This window comes from Phycomyces blakesleeanus (assembly GCF_001638985.1).
Source record: "Phycomyces blakesleeanus NRRL 1555(-) unplaced genomic scaffold PHYBLscaffold_23, whole genome shotgun sequence".
NCBI classification, from domain to species: domain Eukaryota; kingdom Fungi; phylum Mucoromycota; class Mucoromycetes; order Mucorales; family Phycomycetaceae; genus Phycomyces; species Phycomyces blakesleeanus.
The window spans coordinates 306,688-323,773 of NW_017265156.1; the positions used below are offsets into that span (position 1 = coordinate 306,688).

At 38.7% G+C, this 17,086-nt stretch overlaps 6 protein-coding genes across 6 annotated transcripts; 3 read left to right on the top strand and 3 right to left on the bottom strand.

The window, feature by feature from the left end:
- Positions 1 to 155: 155 nt before the first annotated feature.
- Positions 156 to 1,980, top strand: PHYBLDRAFT_67009 (hypothetical protein; the record flags this gene model as incomplete). The annotated part of the gene is made up of 7 exons (XM_018441722.1): positions 156 to 344; positions 404 to 561; positions 678 to 957; positions 1,069 to 1,146; positions 1,194 to 1,384; positions 1,440 to 1,629; positions 1,708 to 1,980. 7 exons carry the CDS (start codon positions 156 to 158, stop codon positions 1,978 to 1,980), a joined length of 1,359 nt encoding a protein of 452 aa, XP_018286944.1.
- A 335-nt stretch (positions 1,981 to 2,315) lies between these two features.
- Positions 2,316 to 4,967, top strand: PHYBLDRAFT_78641 (hypothetical protein). The gene has a single exon (XM_018443379.1). The coding sequence runs from the start codon at positions 2,339 to 2,341 to the stop codon at positions 4,862 to 4,864; it is 2,526 nt and encodes an 841-aa protein (XP_018286945.1). The 5' UTR covers positions 2,316 to 2,338; the 3' UTR covers positions 4,865 to 4,967.
- A 225-nt stretch (positions 4,968 to 5,192) lies between these two features.
- Positions 5,193 to 7,673, bottom strand: PHYBLDRAFT_188501 (hypothetical protein; the record flags this gene model as incomplete). Its single annotated transcript, XM_018439521.1, has 5 exons — positions 5,193 to 5,738; positions 5,798 to 6,082; positions 6,180 to 7,139; positions 7,264 to 7,454; positions 7,622 to 7,673. 5 exons carry the CDS (start codon positions 7,671 to 7,673, stop codon positions 5,298 to 5,300), a joined length of 1,929 nt encoding a protein of 642 aa, XP_018286946.1. The 3' UTR covers positions 5,193 to 5,297.
- Positions 7,674 to 8,080: 407 nt separating this feature from the next.
- On the bottom strand, positions 8,081 to 8,990 carry PHYBLDRAFT_188502 (hypothetical protein; the record flags this gene model as incomplete). The annotated part of the gene is made up of 3 exons (XM_018439522.1): positions 8,081 to 8,453; positions 8,534 to 8,734; positions 8,802 to 8,990. The coding sequence occupies 3 exons, from the start codon at positions 8,988 to 8,990 to the stop codon at positions 8,223 to 8,225; spliced, it is 621 nt and encodes a 206-aa protein (XP_018286947.1). The 3' UTR covers positions 8,081 to 8,222.
- Positions 8,991 to 9,431: 441 nt separating this feature from the next.
- Positions 9,432 to 10,015, bottom strand: NDUFA4_2 (NDUFA4, NADH dehydrogenase 1 alpha subcomplex, 4, 9kDa). Its single transcript, XM_018438707.1, has 2 exons — positions 9,817 to 10,015; positions 9,432 to 9,736 (listed from the first exon to the last, which is right to left on the bottom strand). The coding sequence occupies exons 1-2, from the start codon at positions 9,991 to 9,993 to the stop codon at positions 9,665 to 9,667; spliced, it is 249 nt and encodes an 82-aa protein (XP_018286948.1). The 5' UTR covers positions 9,994 to 10,015; the 3' UTR covers positions 9,432 to 9,664.
- Positions 10,016 to 15,997: 5,982 nt separating this feature from the next.
- Positions 15,998 to 16,930, top strand: PHYBLDRAFT_159977 (hypothetical protein). The gene is made up of 3 exons (XM_018434093.1): positions 15,998 to 16,285; positions 16,423 to 16,557; positions 16,679 to 16,930. Exons 1-3 carry the CDS (start codon positions 16,045 to 16,047, stop codon positions 16,699 to 16,701), a joined length of 399 nt encoding a protein of 132 aa, XP_018286949.1. The 5' UTR covers positions 15,998 to 16,044; the 3' UTR covers positions 16,702 to 16,930.
- The last annotated feature ends 156 nt before the right edge of the window (positions 16,931 to 17,086 follow it).

Consider the following 17,086-nt stretch of genomic DNA (forward strand, 5'->3'; position numbering starts at 1 on the left):
CGCATTTTTAGAAAAACTTGCGTCTAACAAGCCGCTCATTTGCTCTTTATTTATCTTTGTCACAAATATTTTTAACTCAAGATATATATATATTGTTCAAAAAGCTGTATGCCTTTTTTTTTATAAAAAAAAAAATCGAATTCTTAATTCACTATATGGATTTATGCATCTCCAATCTAAAGGCACTTGGAGCCTTTGACTATGGTGCTGCAAACAAACTCGTCACTCGTCCAATACGGATATACCCACCACTCAACACCATATTCTTTAAACTCATAACCTGCGAAACCCTCTACACTCAGTTATCTTATATGAAGCCAAAATGGTTTACTAGAAAAGACACTGTAAGTTAGAATATTACAGGATGCATGCCTTGATTACCTAAATGTCTCATCGTCATTAGCTTCTTAACTCCCAATATGCTCATCTCGCAGACGAAATTACACGCGAGATTTCACTGATCGATTCAAATCCTTCAATTACTCAAGAAAGGGCGTCCGTAACCCTTTTACTACAAAGCCTTAGTGAATTTTGTCGATGTCGCCAGTTGTTGATTAGCATGTATAACTATTTTTGCTTGCTTGTTTATTTATTTTAACGTTGAATATTTAACTTTTATTTATTTTGTTTTATTTTATTCATTTAATTATTATTATTATTATTACTATTTAAAAAAGATATCATTCGATGGCAACTCAAACCACCCCCAGTGGTACAGAAGCCATGATCCAAGAACTCCTCCTTCTTAGTAACCTATGCACTGAATCATCACTACCAGATCATCTTTATATACTTGGGCTGGGCGTCGAAAAAGAAATCAATATCCTCCTTTCGTTGCTTAGAGCAAGAACAGCTATCGTCAATTATGCCTTTCAGGACGCATGTATATCTTTATTTGTTTGCAAACAAGATCTCAGTGACTGGAAATCCACCTGCGAAGAGCAGGATTTTTTGGAAGTGAGCATTTTTTTAGATAAAGGAAAAGGAAGAAAGAAAATGAAGGGTTTGTGTAAATACCTTAAACTAATGCAAAGCTTGGGGGGAATGTTTCTTGTTTAATTTTTGGAGAAATCGCCAATGCATTGTGAACAATCGCGCGACGCAGCATCAACATGGAGACTCTCAATTTTTGGCAACACATCGGAGGTAACTAAACCAAGAATTGCTTATTTGATATCTTAGTCTAAGTCAAGAAACAGGGAAAACAGAAGCAAGGACATGTATGGCCCCAAACTTTACGATGGCAAGCACGCTACCTCGACAATCTAGCCGCCAAAATGACACTATATTTTAGTACCATTCTAATATCCAAAGAAAGCATACTCACTGAAGATGATCCTGAAAAGGCTTTATGGAAAGGTCTCCAAGTAGATTACCATGATCAGTAAGCCACATTGAGAATACATTGTGTTAATTTTGGTGTCGGATTGAACTAACAGCATTCTTGTCATCCCCCCTGTACCTCCCAGGATCTGCACGTTCCGAAGACGCTTCAATGCGTTTAGTATCAGCCTTGTGTATGAGGTCACATCAACACCTTTTCATCCTCAAGGTTATGTGTGTGCAGGCACGCCATATGAACCGCCCCAGGGTATCCACTCATTTCCATTTATCTATTGTCATCCAAAGGTAAAATAATGATAATATATGCCATGTAAATCGTCTCGATCGCTTTTGCAGATCTTAATAAAGATATTCTCTATGTAGCAAGCGCCAAAAGACCACCTGCCAAACATTATATCAATCATTCAAGGATGTCGTCATAAACTAGGAGATCCAAAAGGAAGTCCAGTATACTTTTTTGATAACAGGATTTCAAGCACCTACTACTTTATGCGTGTTGATGAACACGTTGTCTTGGTAATCATTTACCTCGACAAGCATCTCCACCGTGAACCGACTACCTCTGATTTTATGACTTCATTAGTCACATCACTTCGAGGATCCTCTGTCATAGGGGAACTTGTGCGGATGGAGTAATTCAAATATCCTTGCGCCATTGGGACAAATCTGATGTCGACTAGTACAAAATAATAGAAAAAGCATATCTGGTCCATGTTAAAATGAAGTTAGAGAGACAATGTAATTACACCTTGATTTGGCTAAGAAAAATAAATACAAACATAAACATTATGAAAAAACTGAAAGCCAAAATGGCAAAAGATAGCAAACAGAACCAAGTTTGGAATCAAGAAGCTAAGAGCATCGATAATTAGAGAATGCCAACCGCGTTTACTTGAAATCCAAAAAATAATAATCCAAGCTTGTATAAATACTTGGTTCCATCGTTTGCCAACCTACTTCATCTGCATTCTTATCTGTCTTTTATACCAACACAATGCGCTTCTCTCTTGCTGCCATTGCGGTCCTTTCCCTCAGTAATCTCACATTCGCCCTTCCTTCATTCCCTGAAGAGGCTGCCAGTGCAAGTGCTTATGAAGTTGCCTCTGCCTCTGCCGCTGCTTATTCCCCAGCTTCAGCTTCCGTACAAGGATCCTATGCAAAGGTCGGATCAAAGCGTAATATCATCGAATTCTTTAAGAATCTCATGTACTTTGAAGAGCCTACCGCTCTCGAATCATCGCTGGCCGAAGAGAATGTCTTAGAGGAAGTCTCTGAAGCATCTGCATCTGCTTACCAGTCTGCTTCCGCTTATGCTAAGCGTGGTTTCTTGAACGATCCTTTTGAGTTCTTCCCTGCTGAAGCTTCAGCTGCTTATGGAGCTATCCCCTTAGCTTCCGCCTCGCAAGCCGCAGGATCCATGGTTGCCTATGCCGAAGATTTCTCAGTAGCCACTAACACCGACTCTGTTCCTTTCGCTGCAAGCAATGACCAGATCTTGAACAAACGTGGAATAATCCTTAACTTCTTGGATAGTCTCTTTGATGATCTTTCACCCTCTTCTTCTTCGTCTTCCAGCGAACCTGCTCCATCTTCCGACAGCAGCCTTCTCAAGAAGCGTGGTATTTTCCTCGACATTTTGGAAGATCTCGTCGATGACCTTTCTCCCTCTTCGTCTTCTTCCTCAAGCGAGCCTGCTCCATCCTCTGACAACAGTCAGCCCAAGAAGCGTGGTATCTTCCTCGACATTTTGAATGATCTCGTTGACGACTTATCGCCCTCTTCGTCGTCGTCTTCCAGCGAACCTGCTCCATCTTCTGACAGCAGCCTCCTCAAGAAGCGTGGTATCTTCCTCGACATTTTGAATGATCTCGTTGACGATCTTTCACCCTCTTCTTCTTCGTCTTCCAGCGAGCCTGCCCCATCTTCTGACAATAGCCAGCCAAAGAAGCGTGGTATCTTCCTTGACATTTTGGGTGATATCGTTGATGATCTTTCCCCCTCTTCGTCGTCGTCTTCCAGCGAGCCTGCTCCATCTTCTGACAACAGCCAGCCAAAGAAGCGTGGTATCTTCCTCGACATTTTGAATGATCTCGTTGACGATCTTTCACCCTCTTCTTCTTCGTCTTCCAGCGAGCCTGCCCCATCTTCTGACAACAGCCAGCCAAAGAAGCGTGGTATCTTCCTCGACATTTTGGGTGATATCGTTGACGATCTTTCCCCCTCTTCGTCGTCGTCTTCCAGCGAGCCTGCTCCATCTTCTGACAACAGCCAGCCAAAGAAGCGTGGTATCTTCCTCGATGTTTTGGAAGATCTTGTTGACGACCTTTCTCCTTCGTCCTCATCTTCATCTGATTCCAGCGAGCCTTCCTCTTCCGAAGGTGGCCTTTTGAAGAAGCGTGATGCCCTCGAAGATTTCCTCCGCGAGTTCTTCAGTGATATCGATTTCGACTTCCCCACAGAAAGTGCTTCATCCTCAAGCGATGAGAGCGCCGCTCCAACTGACGATAGCGCTTCTGCTCCTGCCGACGACAGTGCTCCTCCTCCTCCTCCTACCGATGACAGTGTTCCTCCCCCTGCTGATGACAGTGTTCCTCCCCCTGCCGATGACAGTGTTCCTCCCCCTGCCGATGACAGTGTTCCTCCTCCAGCCGATGACAGTGCCCCTGCCGCTGCTCCAGCTCTTAATAAGCGTGGTATTATCATTAACTTCTTGGATGAGCTCTTTGGTGAGGCCGCTCCCGAGGCTTCTGTCTCCGCCAGCGCATCAGCATATTCTGTTGACAATGCTCGCTTTGAAAAGCGTGATTTCTTCATGGATGCTTTGGATGATATCATTAACGATGTCTTGCCAATTCCTTTGTCTTCTTCTGCTTCCGAGTCTGAGTCTGCTTCTCCAGCTTCCGCATCTCCAGCTTCCGCATCTGCTTACTATGCCGATGCCGTATACAAGCGTGATCTTTTTGAGCTTATCGAAGATCTCTTTGAGGACGATTCTTCATCCTCCCAGTCCGAGTCTGCTTCTGCCTCTGAGCCTGAATCATCCGCCTCCGCATATGCTTACCCTGCTGAGGCCTATTACAAGCGTGAAATCATTGGTGACTTGATTGATGCTGTCACTGACGATAAGCCTTCAGATTCCTCTGAGGATGAGGAAGCCGATACCGAAGAGGCCCAGCCTGCTGAGGAAGACAACAGTGCTCCTGCTGAGGAAGAGGAGAGTGAAGCCCCTGCTGACTCTGCTTCAGAGTCTGCCTCCTCCCCTGCTACTGAGGCCTCCGAGGCCTTCGTCGACTATGGTGTTATGGAGGAGTCATACCAGGACAATTTGGACGCCCAAATGATGGCTGAGGATGTTGCTTATCTTGATACCCTTCCCTCTATGAACTTTGAGAAGCGCGCCCATCACAACATGAACAGAATGGCTTCTGCTTCCGCCTCCGCTTCTGTTGCCTCTTTTGCCAGCGCTGCTTACGCTGACTCTGATGTGTACATGGAGGCTCTGGAGCGTATGAACTTTTAAGTTCAAGCTTATATTACTTATCTAATTAAAAATTCGAATATTCCCTTGTTGCACCTTACTTGTTTTACATTGCACATATAATAAAATTGCTTTTTCTGAAAATATATCTCTTTAACTCTTATTGTTTTGCTTATTATTATTATTATTATTATTATTATTATTATTATTTTAAAAAAAGTATATGATTAAGTTTATTATCGTTTTTAAAAGCTGCCTATTTGAGAAACAAGATGTTCTATAAACCACATCTTGTACGCACATATCAATATATATAAACACACACGCACACGCACACACACACATGTATATATATCGATGCGTCTCTTATACGGGTTTAAGCTTTTGTATTTGTGTATATACATTACCGAGAAGTATGGATGTTAAATACTAATTTTTAATGATGCAAGAAAGGAGTTGGAAGAGATGGATTGGATTAAGATCTTGGTCGGCGTTCTTTTTTGTTTGATGCTTTTGCTTTTGGTTTGAATGACATTTCCATGCCACCCATTGCAGTACGAGACATCTTGTGACCCTCGACCTTGTGTTTGGATTCATTTGATTTTAACCGGGTACCAAATGATTTGCGAGCATCACCTCTGCCAGAAGCACGACCAGTCTCACCTCCCATACGCATCTCAGGTCCACGGCGTGCGGTTTTGAATTTCTTGTCTGTAACATTACGGACTGTGGTCTGAGGCTTCTTCTTGTCACGCATGAATAAACCACGCTCTTTACGGATTTTGCCGACAATATCATCTTCACTATCGCTATCACCATCCAATCGATCGCTATCTGAATCGTCGACATGGGTGTTTCTTGATGGTACGTCTTCCATTTCATCATCTTCGTCCTCAGAGTCAGCAACAGCTTTCTTCTACAGAAAGGAGTAAGGTAAGTAATCTTACAAAATTTGAATTTTAAATATTCACTTACAGGAGCAGAAGGATGAAGCAGCTGATATTCTTTAGATGCTTCGTCAACCTGGAAATCAGGATCAGCAAAGAGTTCTGAGAAACGGTTGTCATCCAAAACGGTCTCCTTCTCCTTCTTCTTGTTCTTCTTGTTGCCTTCTTCACGCAGTTTCTTGGCAAGATTTTTATTAACAGATGGCAATTTGTTGTTGGCTCTGATACGCGAACCACGCTCTTTCTCCAACTTCTCGCGGACAGCACGTTCCTTGAAATCGTCGTATGCAAATGGGTTTGCAATCAATCTGGCCTAAGTAGAAGAGAAGATAAAAGAATATTAAACATTATGCTTTCAACCATACACGTAAAATAACAATATCCTCGTTCAAGATTTTGATTTCATTTACCTTTTCGTATAATCTCAAATCGACGAAGAAACCGTGCATATAAGCCTTGAGAACATTTGTACCCATAAGGTGCTCGAGACCGAGTGCTGCCAACTCTTTGCGGGTGACAAACTTGTACTCGTCGTAAACATCTCTGTTGGGGTTTTCTTCCATCTCTTCTGTGATGTTGTCGAGGAACGAAGCCCATCGAGGGGCAGGGCCAAGTTCAGGAATATAATAAGCACCCATCTGTACACCTTCCTGGGCTGTAAAGATCATTCCACTATTTTCTACCACACACACATCGTTGATATCTGTTTCTGGCTCAATCGAAGTAAAGTGCTTTCCGTTGGTACGATCCCAAATCTTAATAATCTTGCAATCGGACACAATAACCTTGTCATTGCCATTGTCGATATCTCCAGAACCTGCGCCACCGTCATGGAAATTGATTGTCTTGATGGGAAATCCATATTGGTGATCCTTCATCATAAACGGTACACTAGCACGCAAATCATACAACAAAGTGTGGCCAGTCGAAGTACCCAAACCCATAGTAAGACCATCATTACGGAATTTGAGTGCAGAGATTTCGAGGTTTGACTCAGTACCAAAGGTGGTGGGCACCTGAGGCTGAGACAAAAGTCCAACACGCGAACGTGAACGAGGATCCCAGAACTCTACAGTACCATTGGCAGTACCGAAACCGAACAACTGATGAGCAGGGTTGATTTCCACACAGTTGACACCCAATGTAGCGTCGGTTATAATAGGGTTCATGAAACGTCCCTGATCTAAGTTGAGTCTGTATACTTCGGTACCAGATGCACCAAGCATCAAATCACACGAAGGGTAATGGTATGCGAGATCACGGCCGAATTTAGGAATGCGTGTACGATAATGAATTCCACCTTGGGTATGCAGTTCAACTGAGCGATCGTTTTGTAAGAGTGCGACCTTTGTCCAGTCATCGGAAAGAATCTAAAGTAGAATTGACACTTGTAGGTAAGAGGTTTGCCTTATATATATATATATATATATTTCATTGCGTATTATAAAGGTATGCCTAAGAAACCGAGAAATGTGTAAGAGAAAGTTCTCTTACCTCAAAGTTTACTGTCTCTGCATCCATATGACGTTCGAACTTGATCGAAACCTCTGCAAACTCAAATACTCTCATTTGAGGTTTATAAACACCGGTAGCCATGGCGAATTTTCCATCGCGGGTAGTTTTGATGCGATTAGAAGCTTCAGGAAATTCGAAATCCTGAATCAAATCGACACGAGTACGATATTCTGTTGATTAAAGGACATTAATTAATACAATGTTGAATTTTAATCTTTTTTCTTTTTTCTTTTTCTTTTAGTTTTTTTTGTAAATGTTGACTTGCCGAAATCTTTCTTCAAGGCTTTCTTTTGGTTTCGTGCAAGCCAGTCTGGTACGGATCGGGATCCGATTCCACCAGAGACGGTGTAGACCTTGACATTATTGGCACTGGTAACTGGCAAGACCATGATGGATGCAAATTGCCTTTCTTCGATGGAGTCAAAGCGAACGTTGAGTATTCAAAAGCTTCATGAGCGCCACTTGGATAGAAAAGAAAAGCAGTCCGAGAAATCGGGATTGAATCTTTCTCCATGAATTAACTGTCTCCTTTAATGGAAAGTGTAAAAATGCATAAATACAAAAGGTTTAAATAATATATTTTTGAGGAAGAATGTATATTTGTAACTATGGATATGAGAGTATGGATACAATTTGCAAAAAAAAATAACTGATAGCTGAATCTTCCTATAATTATTTTTCCATTGATTTTAACTTTATCTTATGATATTATGATAGAGAATTCAGCTTTATTTGACTTTTTTTTCTGTCTCTCTTTCTCTTTTAAAAAATGAAATAAAAGAAGAATATATATTTTATGCATTTGTAATAAACTCATTTTATATTGAATACGACGAGTAAATTATCTAACCGCCCCTATGTTTAGGAATTAACATGACTTCTTTATAATGAAAAAAAAAACTTCTGTTTCTCCTCTTTAGACAACATAGAAGTTTCTCCTATGCAGAGGAACGGGATTTGGACAGCTCCTCAGAACTAAGGGTACGGAAAGATACAAGTTTAGGAACCTGGCCAGTCAGCATTGCCTTGGCCATATCAAAAGCCTCGGATCCTTCTTCCACATCCTTAATGGAATAGCTCACTGTGTCTGCCTTGACATGAATAAGATTAATACGAGGATCATCTGGACCGCTGTCATGAACTCCATCTCCAAGATCGCCATACCAAATCTATAAAGCAAATAGACAAAGTTAAATTAATACGGTTTGCGACACAATCCAGATTCGTTCTTTTCTGTTCATTTAATTACCTTTAGTTCAGGTCGGTAGAGCTCTTTTATTTTCGATCTATCAGTGACATGTGTGGCGTGCCCAGCAATACTGATCCATTCCATGGTAGATTGCTTAACATAGGAAATATTGACACTTGGATTCTTTTTGATTTCTTCGAATTTCTTGCTTACGACATTGGCAAAGAACCATATGTCAGCAGGAGTATCACTACTTTGAGGCTAAAAAAAAGGTGCGTGTGTTTGATGGTTAGAATACGCGTCAAATCAAATTTAGTTGGTAGCCTACCTTGCAAGCATGCATTGCACGACTGACAAGTGCACCAGAATCGACAGTGTGTGTGGTTAGCATGCAGACATTCATGTCTTTTGTAAGCATGTAGAGATCCTCGATTTTCTTTTGAGTGCTTGTGGTCAAGTCTCTACATCTGGTCATGATAGGATCAAGGTCCACATTGGAAGAGGTTTTAGAGGACATGATATTTCAAGAAAAGAAGCAATGAAAAGGATGAGCAGAGCAAGAATTGAAAGGCTTTCTAGATTGAACAATTTATAGTGGAATTAATAGGTTAGTAATTGCCTAAGGATTGTAAGGGATTGTGCTGTAAGGAATTACAATACTCCTTCTACGAATGTCAAACGATCAGATTTCAAGATTCACACCCCTTCTTCCAACTGCGTAGTAAATATATCGGTATAATAACCGATGGGAATGCATTGCCACGTAATATACTTTAAGAGGCTCACTTAAGCTACCTCTTCTTTTTATAGATTTATATATATATATATCTATGTATTATGTTTACTATTCATAGACGTCGTAGAACTAAGGGGATAAAGAACACTAATGAACGTACTAGTGCCTTTTATGACTCCCCTTTTTCTCATCAACTTAAACGTGTAAAAGATTGTTTTTTTTGGTGTTTAAAATAAGTGTTTAATATTGTACAAGGATTTACAAGGTAGGGAGAGGAAGAAGAATTAATACAAACAATTGAAGGATTGCTTTAGAGTAATATATAAATTTAACGGGTAGGGTTTGAAGGAGAATGTGTGAGTTGGACTGGATCGGATCGGATTGGACTGGACTGGACTGAATTGGATTGGATTTGATTGGATTTGATCGGTTTGAAGAGTATAGATTTATGTTGTCTAAAATCTGGGGCGTTCATAGCGGCCAGTGTATTTTTGGTTCAGGGCATAAAGCTTAACTTGTTCTCCCTCCTGTAAGAAATTAAATTGAAACATAATTAGAGATTGTTATAAGAACTTGTTTTTTTTTAAAAAAAGAAAAATATGTTTACCTTCACATCTTGCCATGGAGAGGCATTGGTCTTGTGATCCCAAACGACATCGGGAGCTCTAGCCTGGTGAACGGCCATGAAACCAGCACCACCCAAAGCGATGCCCATGATACCAAAGAGAGGGAAAATTTCGGGTTTGCTACCTGAGAGCTTGAGGAACTTTTGGAGGGCAGACATATTGATGGTTGTTGGTTGTTTTGATAGGATTTGAATAATGATTTTCGAATATCTCATAAACCCTCTCTTTATATACTACTCTGATCATATCCATTCATTATTCCCATGACAGGTCGTACGACAAATTTTGAGCTTCCAATACGTCTTTGACAAAAAAAATCATTCAATATTTTGGAAATCACTCTCTGTGTTTTTTGCACACCAAATAATCGATTTTGATTGGGCGGGCTATTGGCGTGATATCGAGGAGAGGTTGGAGTGAATTGGCCACACGGAATATTTAGGCTATGTACCTGAAATTGGATTGGTTGATTTCCACTCACCGCTCGATTGGACGAAAACGAGAGTCGGTCATAATTCTTCCGTTTAAGAAAATAGCCTGAGGGCGTGGCGTGATGCATTTGTTTTCTGTTAGATTCGGTTATTTGGTTGATTGTCACTTCTATTTGAGTGCACAGAGCATGCAAATATTATTGAAATCCTAATATTGATAAGATTTTTTCACCCAGGGTCGAGCTGTAGAATTGGCCAAAAATCGAAAGAGCTGACAAAACAATCCATACAAAAAAAAGGTTAATAAAAGTAAGGTGTGTAAGGAATAGTTTATTTCTTATTAGAATACAAATATTATAAAGCCAATGTTTATATACTGGATAAAATATCTGATAAAATATATTTCCCAGGGATTCTTGAGCCATTTCTTAGATAATTTATTGATCTGTCCAAAAAGAAAGACTTTATGGCTCATGATATATAATTTTGATACATCTTTATCATAATAATTCAAATTCTTATTATTGTATCAATTACTGATATTTCAGCCTTTTTTGCCATAATATATACATACTACTTGTTTCTTTCTTTGTCTATTCTCTCAAGCTTGATGAATTGTTATCTATAGCCGACCATGATTATGGGATGATTTTTTCTTTCTTTCCCAAATTTAGGTATTAATGGATCACACCGATTTTCAAGTGTTTAATTTTTTCTTTTGCTTATTGGGATGTATAGTGAGCTGTGGTGTATGTAGCCCAAGATTGGGAATATCTAAACTCTTCCTTTATGTAAAATACTGTGAACACATGTGGGTGTATTTATTTTTAGTTGATCAGTTCTGGCCAAATACTACAAGCCAAATAACCAAGAACACGCACACGCACACAATATATATATACTAACGATCTCAGCTAGTATTAATAATAAAAAATAAAGAATAAAGGATTGTACAAACTGTTAGACAATAGCCTCAATTAAACCGTTCAACTATCCCCATCTTGCTCAAGTTCCGGCTTATCTTAACAGTGTCTCGACCTTTCAGAACACAATCCTTTAATAATCACAAAAGCCCAAATGTATATATATATATATATATAAACATGGTTTTGTTAAATGTGTCTTTAATTATATTATATTAGTTTTATCAGCCATATATAGCGGGTATCTATTGTATCCAATAATAATTAAAATATTTAAAGTCAAGACAAGAAATAAAACTGATCCGGGGAACTTGCACACAGCATACAGTGCAGATATAGTGCACGTACAGTACAGTACAGTACAAATACCGTGCACAATATTTGACAGGCTTGTAAATTTTGTTTTATTGTATTTTATTGTATTTTTGCTTCTAATTTAATCTCTAAATATTATTATCTTTTATCTCTTTAAATGGCGCCTTTATTCCTGTTATTTTAACAGCCTGCACTTCCAAGTATAAGCAACCAATACTACAGCTACCACCATCACTACTATAAATCTTAACTATTTTGTCTTATTTGCCTATACATGTAAAATTGTGTAAAAAAAAAGAATATACCTATTGTAAGAAATAAACTCTGTTCCATGCTAATATATATATATATATATATATAGGGGCTTATATAACTGTATTAGGTAATTAATAATAGCCTCTAATTTGGTGCTTGGCGCTCAACTCCAACTTCAACAACAACAGCAAAAATAACAGAAGAGTATAAAGCCTTTGACCTTTGTCTTTTTTCTTTCTTTTTGAGATTTGAGTCTACTAGAACGTTTGGAAATCATGCTCTCTTTCTTTAGATTCGATTTACAACAATGAATATATCGCAATGTTATTGTTTGTGCTTTTGTTTACGATCCAAACAATACTTGGACAGCTATGTTGCCCCTGATTATTGTTACACGATGAATCCTTGCCACAAAGGAGTGCGATCCAGTAATAAGGCAAAATAATAATAATAATAAAAAATCAAAGAGTATATTACAGTTATTTGGTTAACCGATACTGTGGAATGTATTGTCTGTGTGAGTGTATGCAGTACTGGCTAGCTTTATCTTACTGGTCAAGACCAATAAGCCTAATTTTTTGGGTTTTGTGTTCAAGAACCAAAGAGCATCAGAGGAGGCTTCAATTTGTGTGACATCTTTTTTTTTTGGTGATCGGCAATGTCATAAAAGTACCTAAAATGGATTGTTCTCTATCTGTCTACATTTTACTTGGTGGTTGTATTTTGCTTATAGATGAAAACCATAAGCTTGTTCGGGAATAGCCACAGGTAATTTTCGGAGATACGAGCCAAACGCTAAAGAATACTGTTTTGCCTTTTACCTTTATATATATATACATATGATGTGTGCTTTTGTAATTATATTTATATAATTTTAGGGGGAGTACATTCTACGTTATTTCTTGCCATTAAGTCCTCTCTCCTTTTTCATTTCTCTTCTTCTCTTTGTTTTTCACATCTTCGTATTTTCTTTTTCTTTTGAAGCTATATATATATATATATTCAAGGTATATGAGTCAGCCTTCTCGAAGCTCTACAATCAACCGCTCAGTACGGCGTGGTCCTACTCTGAGGAGCGATCGTAGCTTTAGACCTCCTATCGGTCGACTACCAATACCACGCACTCTACGCAGAGGAAGTCAGGATGAATGCCAGTCCTTGACCAGTCCCAGTTCACCTTATATGAGAACAGACAGTGACCTTGACTTTGTGTACGAAGAAAAAGAAGAGTACCGACCAGAGCAAGGTCAACCCGTCTATCACCATGGAGATGAAACATTTGGTGATATTATCACCCACCCAATAGAACAGCTGCAAGCTCACAGACAACGTCGGCAGGAGTATGAAGGACAGGTACACACCTGGGAGGACAGAGTGGCACACGACGAGATCAACCCAAGAGAACTTGAAACCGGGTAAGAAACTAAAAAAAAAAAGTGTGTACATATTGTATATATAGATTTCTTACGCAGCCAGAGCGGCATCTTAGGCTACTCCCTTCGACCAATGCATCTCATCCACAGGAAGAGTACGATTATATCATCGGTACATAATATATTTACGCCTATGATCTTTATCAGAAATCTTGTATTTTTAACCCCAACCCTACAGTTGTGCATTTTAGACAGTTGCGTGGCAACCAAAGTTTTGTTCTTGATCTTGAAAAAGCTAATGAATTCTCCAACAAGGTAGGTTACATCTAATTTATGAGCCAATCATAATAGCTGCCTAGAGTCCCGAAATTAAATGAACAATAACCTTACACGCGTGTAACATACGCAGATCAATCTCACACCCCAGGAACGTGTCCAATTCAACGGAGTGCGCGATACCGACGGACTGACAGCCTTCTTGTACAAGACTCGTCGAGAATTCTCTATAAAGATTCACCACAAAGCAGAAATCTCACGTTCTGATAACCGCCACTCAAAGGGAGACCTAAGCCATCACGCTCAGGAGCATGATCCTAACCACCATACCATCGAATTCAATGAAAATGTCTACGTGGAGTTCAAACCAGTGTACTACGTGCACTCAGAGCTCCCTGTCCAGGCCACACGAAGACCATTTTTCCAGTAAATATGGGTTCTATTTATGTGTCTTTATTAAATATACTTGATAATTTTAAATTTTGTTTACATTATCCTTCCCTTTTTTTTAGGCATCCAGAACCTGATCTCAGTGCTGATATCGGAGAAGAAAAGGCCGCTTCTTGGCTAGAGCTATTTTATGACTTGTTTTATGTGGCCACACTCACAGAATTTACACACACACATGTCATCAAAGACTGGGAATCTCTTGGTCTCTATACATCTTGGTTTGTCATCACCTGGTGGGCCTGGACAGCAAGTTCTCTGTAAGTCTTAATTGCTTTATCTTTTCTTTTTGTGCGTGTGTGTCTAATTTCTAATTATTGAATATATTGATTAATTAATGAAAAATAACAATATATATATATATAAATATTTAATATTAATAACATTATTACTATTATTATTATTAGGTACACAGCTCGTTTTGATACGTGAGTAACCCATTATTCTTTTTTTGGTCTTTTGGTTTTATTTTAATTTGGTAATATAAAGCTAATTATTACCTTGACTTGTGATTAACTATAGAGATGATGTGCTGCATCATATTTGGAAATTGATTGAAATGTGTGCAGTTAGTAAGTAAACCTATATCTCTTCTCTTTGTGTGTGTATGTGTGCGTATGCATGTATACTGCTATTTTGAGTTATTCTTCTTTATGTGTTAACAAATCGACTTTTGTTTTATTAGTTGGAATGGCTGGCACTTCAGACCATTTTTTGAATTCAAGAGGATACGTATATGGATATTTAGGTAAAGCCCTTGCATTTCTATTTTTATTTGAATAAATAAAAAAAGTCCACCAAAATACAGTGTAACTCACATCTATCTTTAGTTCTCAAGGCTGTACTTGTCCTAGAGTACTCCATAGGTAATATATATATATGCAAAAGTATTCACATTCTTAAATGCACCAAACCCAAAACCCAAAATCCAAAAAAAATCATGTATTTATTTTTAATTTATAGTTTTCGTTGTCGCTCTTATGGCCCGCTCCAAGTCAAGATTAGCTCTGTCTTTCTATGTTGGAGCTAATGTTATATCGATGATTATCTGGGGATGTTCACTTTTGATTATCGATAAGGAAATTCATCGTTTGCTTTGGTACCTTGGGGTTCTTGCAGAACTCCTGGTAAATGTCATTGTGCGTGGTGACAAGACACTTTCGTGGGCCGCAAGTCATTTAGCAGAACGCCTTGGTCTATTATCATTGATTGTTTTGGGAGAGAATCTCATGGGTTTAGTCAAACTAGTTGCCGAATCTGGCACGGACTTTGTTGTAATGTAAGTCTATACCCTCCTTATATTGATAGATAGATATAAAAACGTTTAATAGAATCAACAAAGTAATGAACTCGTTTTTTTTTTGTTATCTAGTGTTCCAAACTTTATGGCTGTTGTTATTATATTTGGCTTCTTTTTCATGTATTTTGAAGATTTCAACAAGGAGGTAATAATAATACTAGCAAAGATGAATATAGTTTGACATGATAGCAGTGACTTGGAAAACATTTAATTTTAACCGTGACTGATTCCCATGTTAGGTCTTCCTCCACAGCTCATATCATCAAGTTTGGGTCTATCTGCACTTCCCCCTCCATTTGTGCCAGGTCGCTTTTGGTATAGCTTTGATCAACACGTAAGTTGATTACAACAGAGGATTCTTAACACAAGAAAATATGCAAAGTAAAAATAAAGAAACTAACCAGAAATGAATCACAGGCTCGTTGTTTACAGACATCAGATGGTTCAAAGCGGAAGACTTGTCAAAGGCGAAGGCGAGGAGGAAGAATCTGAGGAGGGCCATTCAACAGCAGGTTCTGGTACTGAGAGCTCTGAAAATGCCCATGGTGCAGCTGAGTCTAGTGCCAATGGCGCAGCTGAGTCTAGTACCCACGGTACGACTGAATCCGGCACATCTGCAACAACGGAGGCATCAGATCACAGCACACCCGAAACGAGTTCACAAGCCTCCCATGAAACAGCCGGTCAGACTACAGCCGAAACACCTACACACTCAGACGAGGCAGATGCATACACACTTGCTCAGCGAGCTATTGAAGAAACTTTCCCACATCTTTCACTTGAAAAACGTAGCTCGGACAGTGTCTACGAACCTTCTGGATTAAATCTGTCGCTAGAGCCTACAGACGTACACTCCAGCAGATATCACGCCAGTGGAGGGTTCATAACTATGGGCAAACAGTTTGTGGCAACTGTGGTATTTACTGCCTTGCAAGCTGTGTCAATAGGAGGGTCTGTTGATCAACTTGACAGCAGCTCTGGTGCCCATCATTTTCAACGCCGATCAATTGAAGTAGAAGAAGAGTTGACCGATAATGAGAAAGTGTTTATCTACAAGACCTTTCTTATCTGCGGTGGATTTATTTTGGTTATCAATTCATTCATCAAGCTACTGAATACAAAGGTTACAGGTAAGAAAAAAAATCAAATTAAGCAAACGGAACATTTTGTTTGCCATTTATTGTATCTGTGTATCTGTGCATGTATGTTAACTGAGTGTACCTGTTTCTGTGTCTTTTTCTTCTTCGTTTTCTTTATATAAAAAAAGATATCTATGGAAAAATCATTGTTACTTCCCGAGTAATAAACGCGATTGTTCTTTGGTCCATGTGTGCTCTTTCATTTGCTAGCCTTGATGCATTTGTCCTGTTATCTGTGATGATGGGCTCATTAATCTTCCAAGGTAAGAATCAAGTAATTAAATGACCTTTTAATATTTATATACACAAAAGGTTGTACAGAAAAAAGTTGTAATAATAATAATAATAATAATAATAATAATAATAACATTTTGTTTTGTATAGCTGCCGTTGACTTGCTAGATTAGTTTTCTTTATTTTTTTCCCTACTCCTTCTTACTCTTCTTCTTCCTCTCCTTTATATTAATGAAGTCGGTCCGTTGCTTCAGCATTATTAGCATAGTTATTCAATGTATATTTTGTTCTTATTCCGAGGCTATTGTCCCTCACTCTTTTTTTCTTCTGTCATGAATATTAAATCATGTTACAGCACAATAATTGGCATTGTAGTTGTCATTATTATGGCATCACATATATAATAAATAAAATAAAATAAAATAAATAATTCTATTGATTTATCTACCTAGTTATCAGTATTATTATTCCCTTTTTTTTACGTTTAGAGAAACGGGGTTGTATTATTTACATTAAAAGGAAGCAAATAACAAAACCAGGCTACCAATAGAAAAAGTG

Coding starts and splice junctions, on each gene's coding strand:
- PHYBLDRAFT_78641 (XM_018443379.1), top strand. CDS start 2,339: ATGCGCTTCTCTCTTGCTGCCATTGCGGTCCTTTCCCTCAGTAATCTC.
- NDUFA4_2 (XM_018438707.1), bottom strand. CDS start 9,993: ATGTCTGCCCTCCAAAAGTTCCTCAAGCTCTCAGGTAGCAAACCCGAA. Junction 9,737..9,816: donor CTCCATGGCAAGATGTGAAG/GTAAACATATTT, acceptor AATTTCTTACAG/GAGGGAGAACAAGTTAAGCT.
- PHYBLDRAFT_159977 (XM_018434093.1), top strand. CDS start 16,045: ATGGGCAAACAGTTTGTGGCAACTGTGGTATTTACTGCCTTGCAAGCT. Junction 16,286..16,422: donor ACTGAATACAAAGGTTACAG/GTAAGAAAAAAA, acceptor ATATAAAAAAAG/ATATCTATGGAAAAATCATT. Junction 16,558..16,678: donor GGGCTCATTAATCTTCCAAG/GTAAGAATCAAG, acceptor TGTTTTGTATAG/CTGCCGTTGACTTGCTAGAT.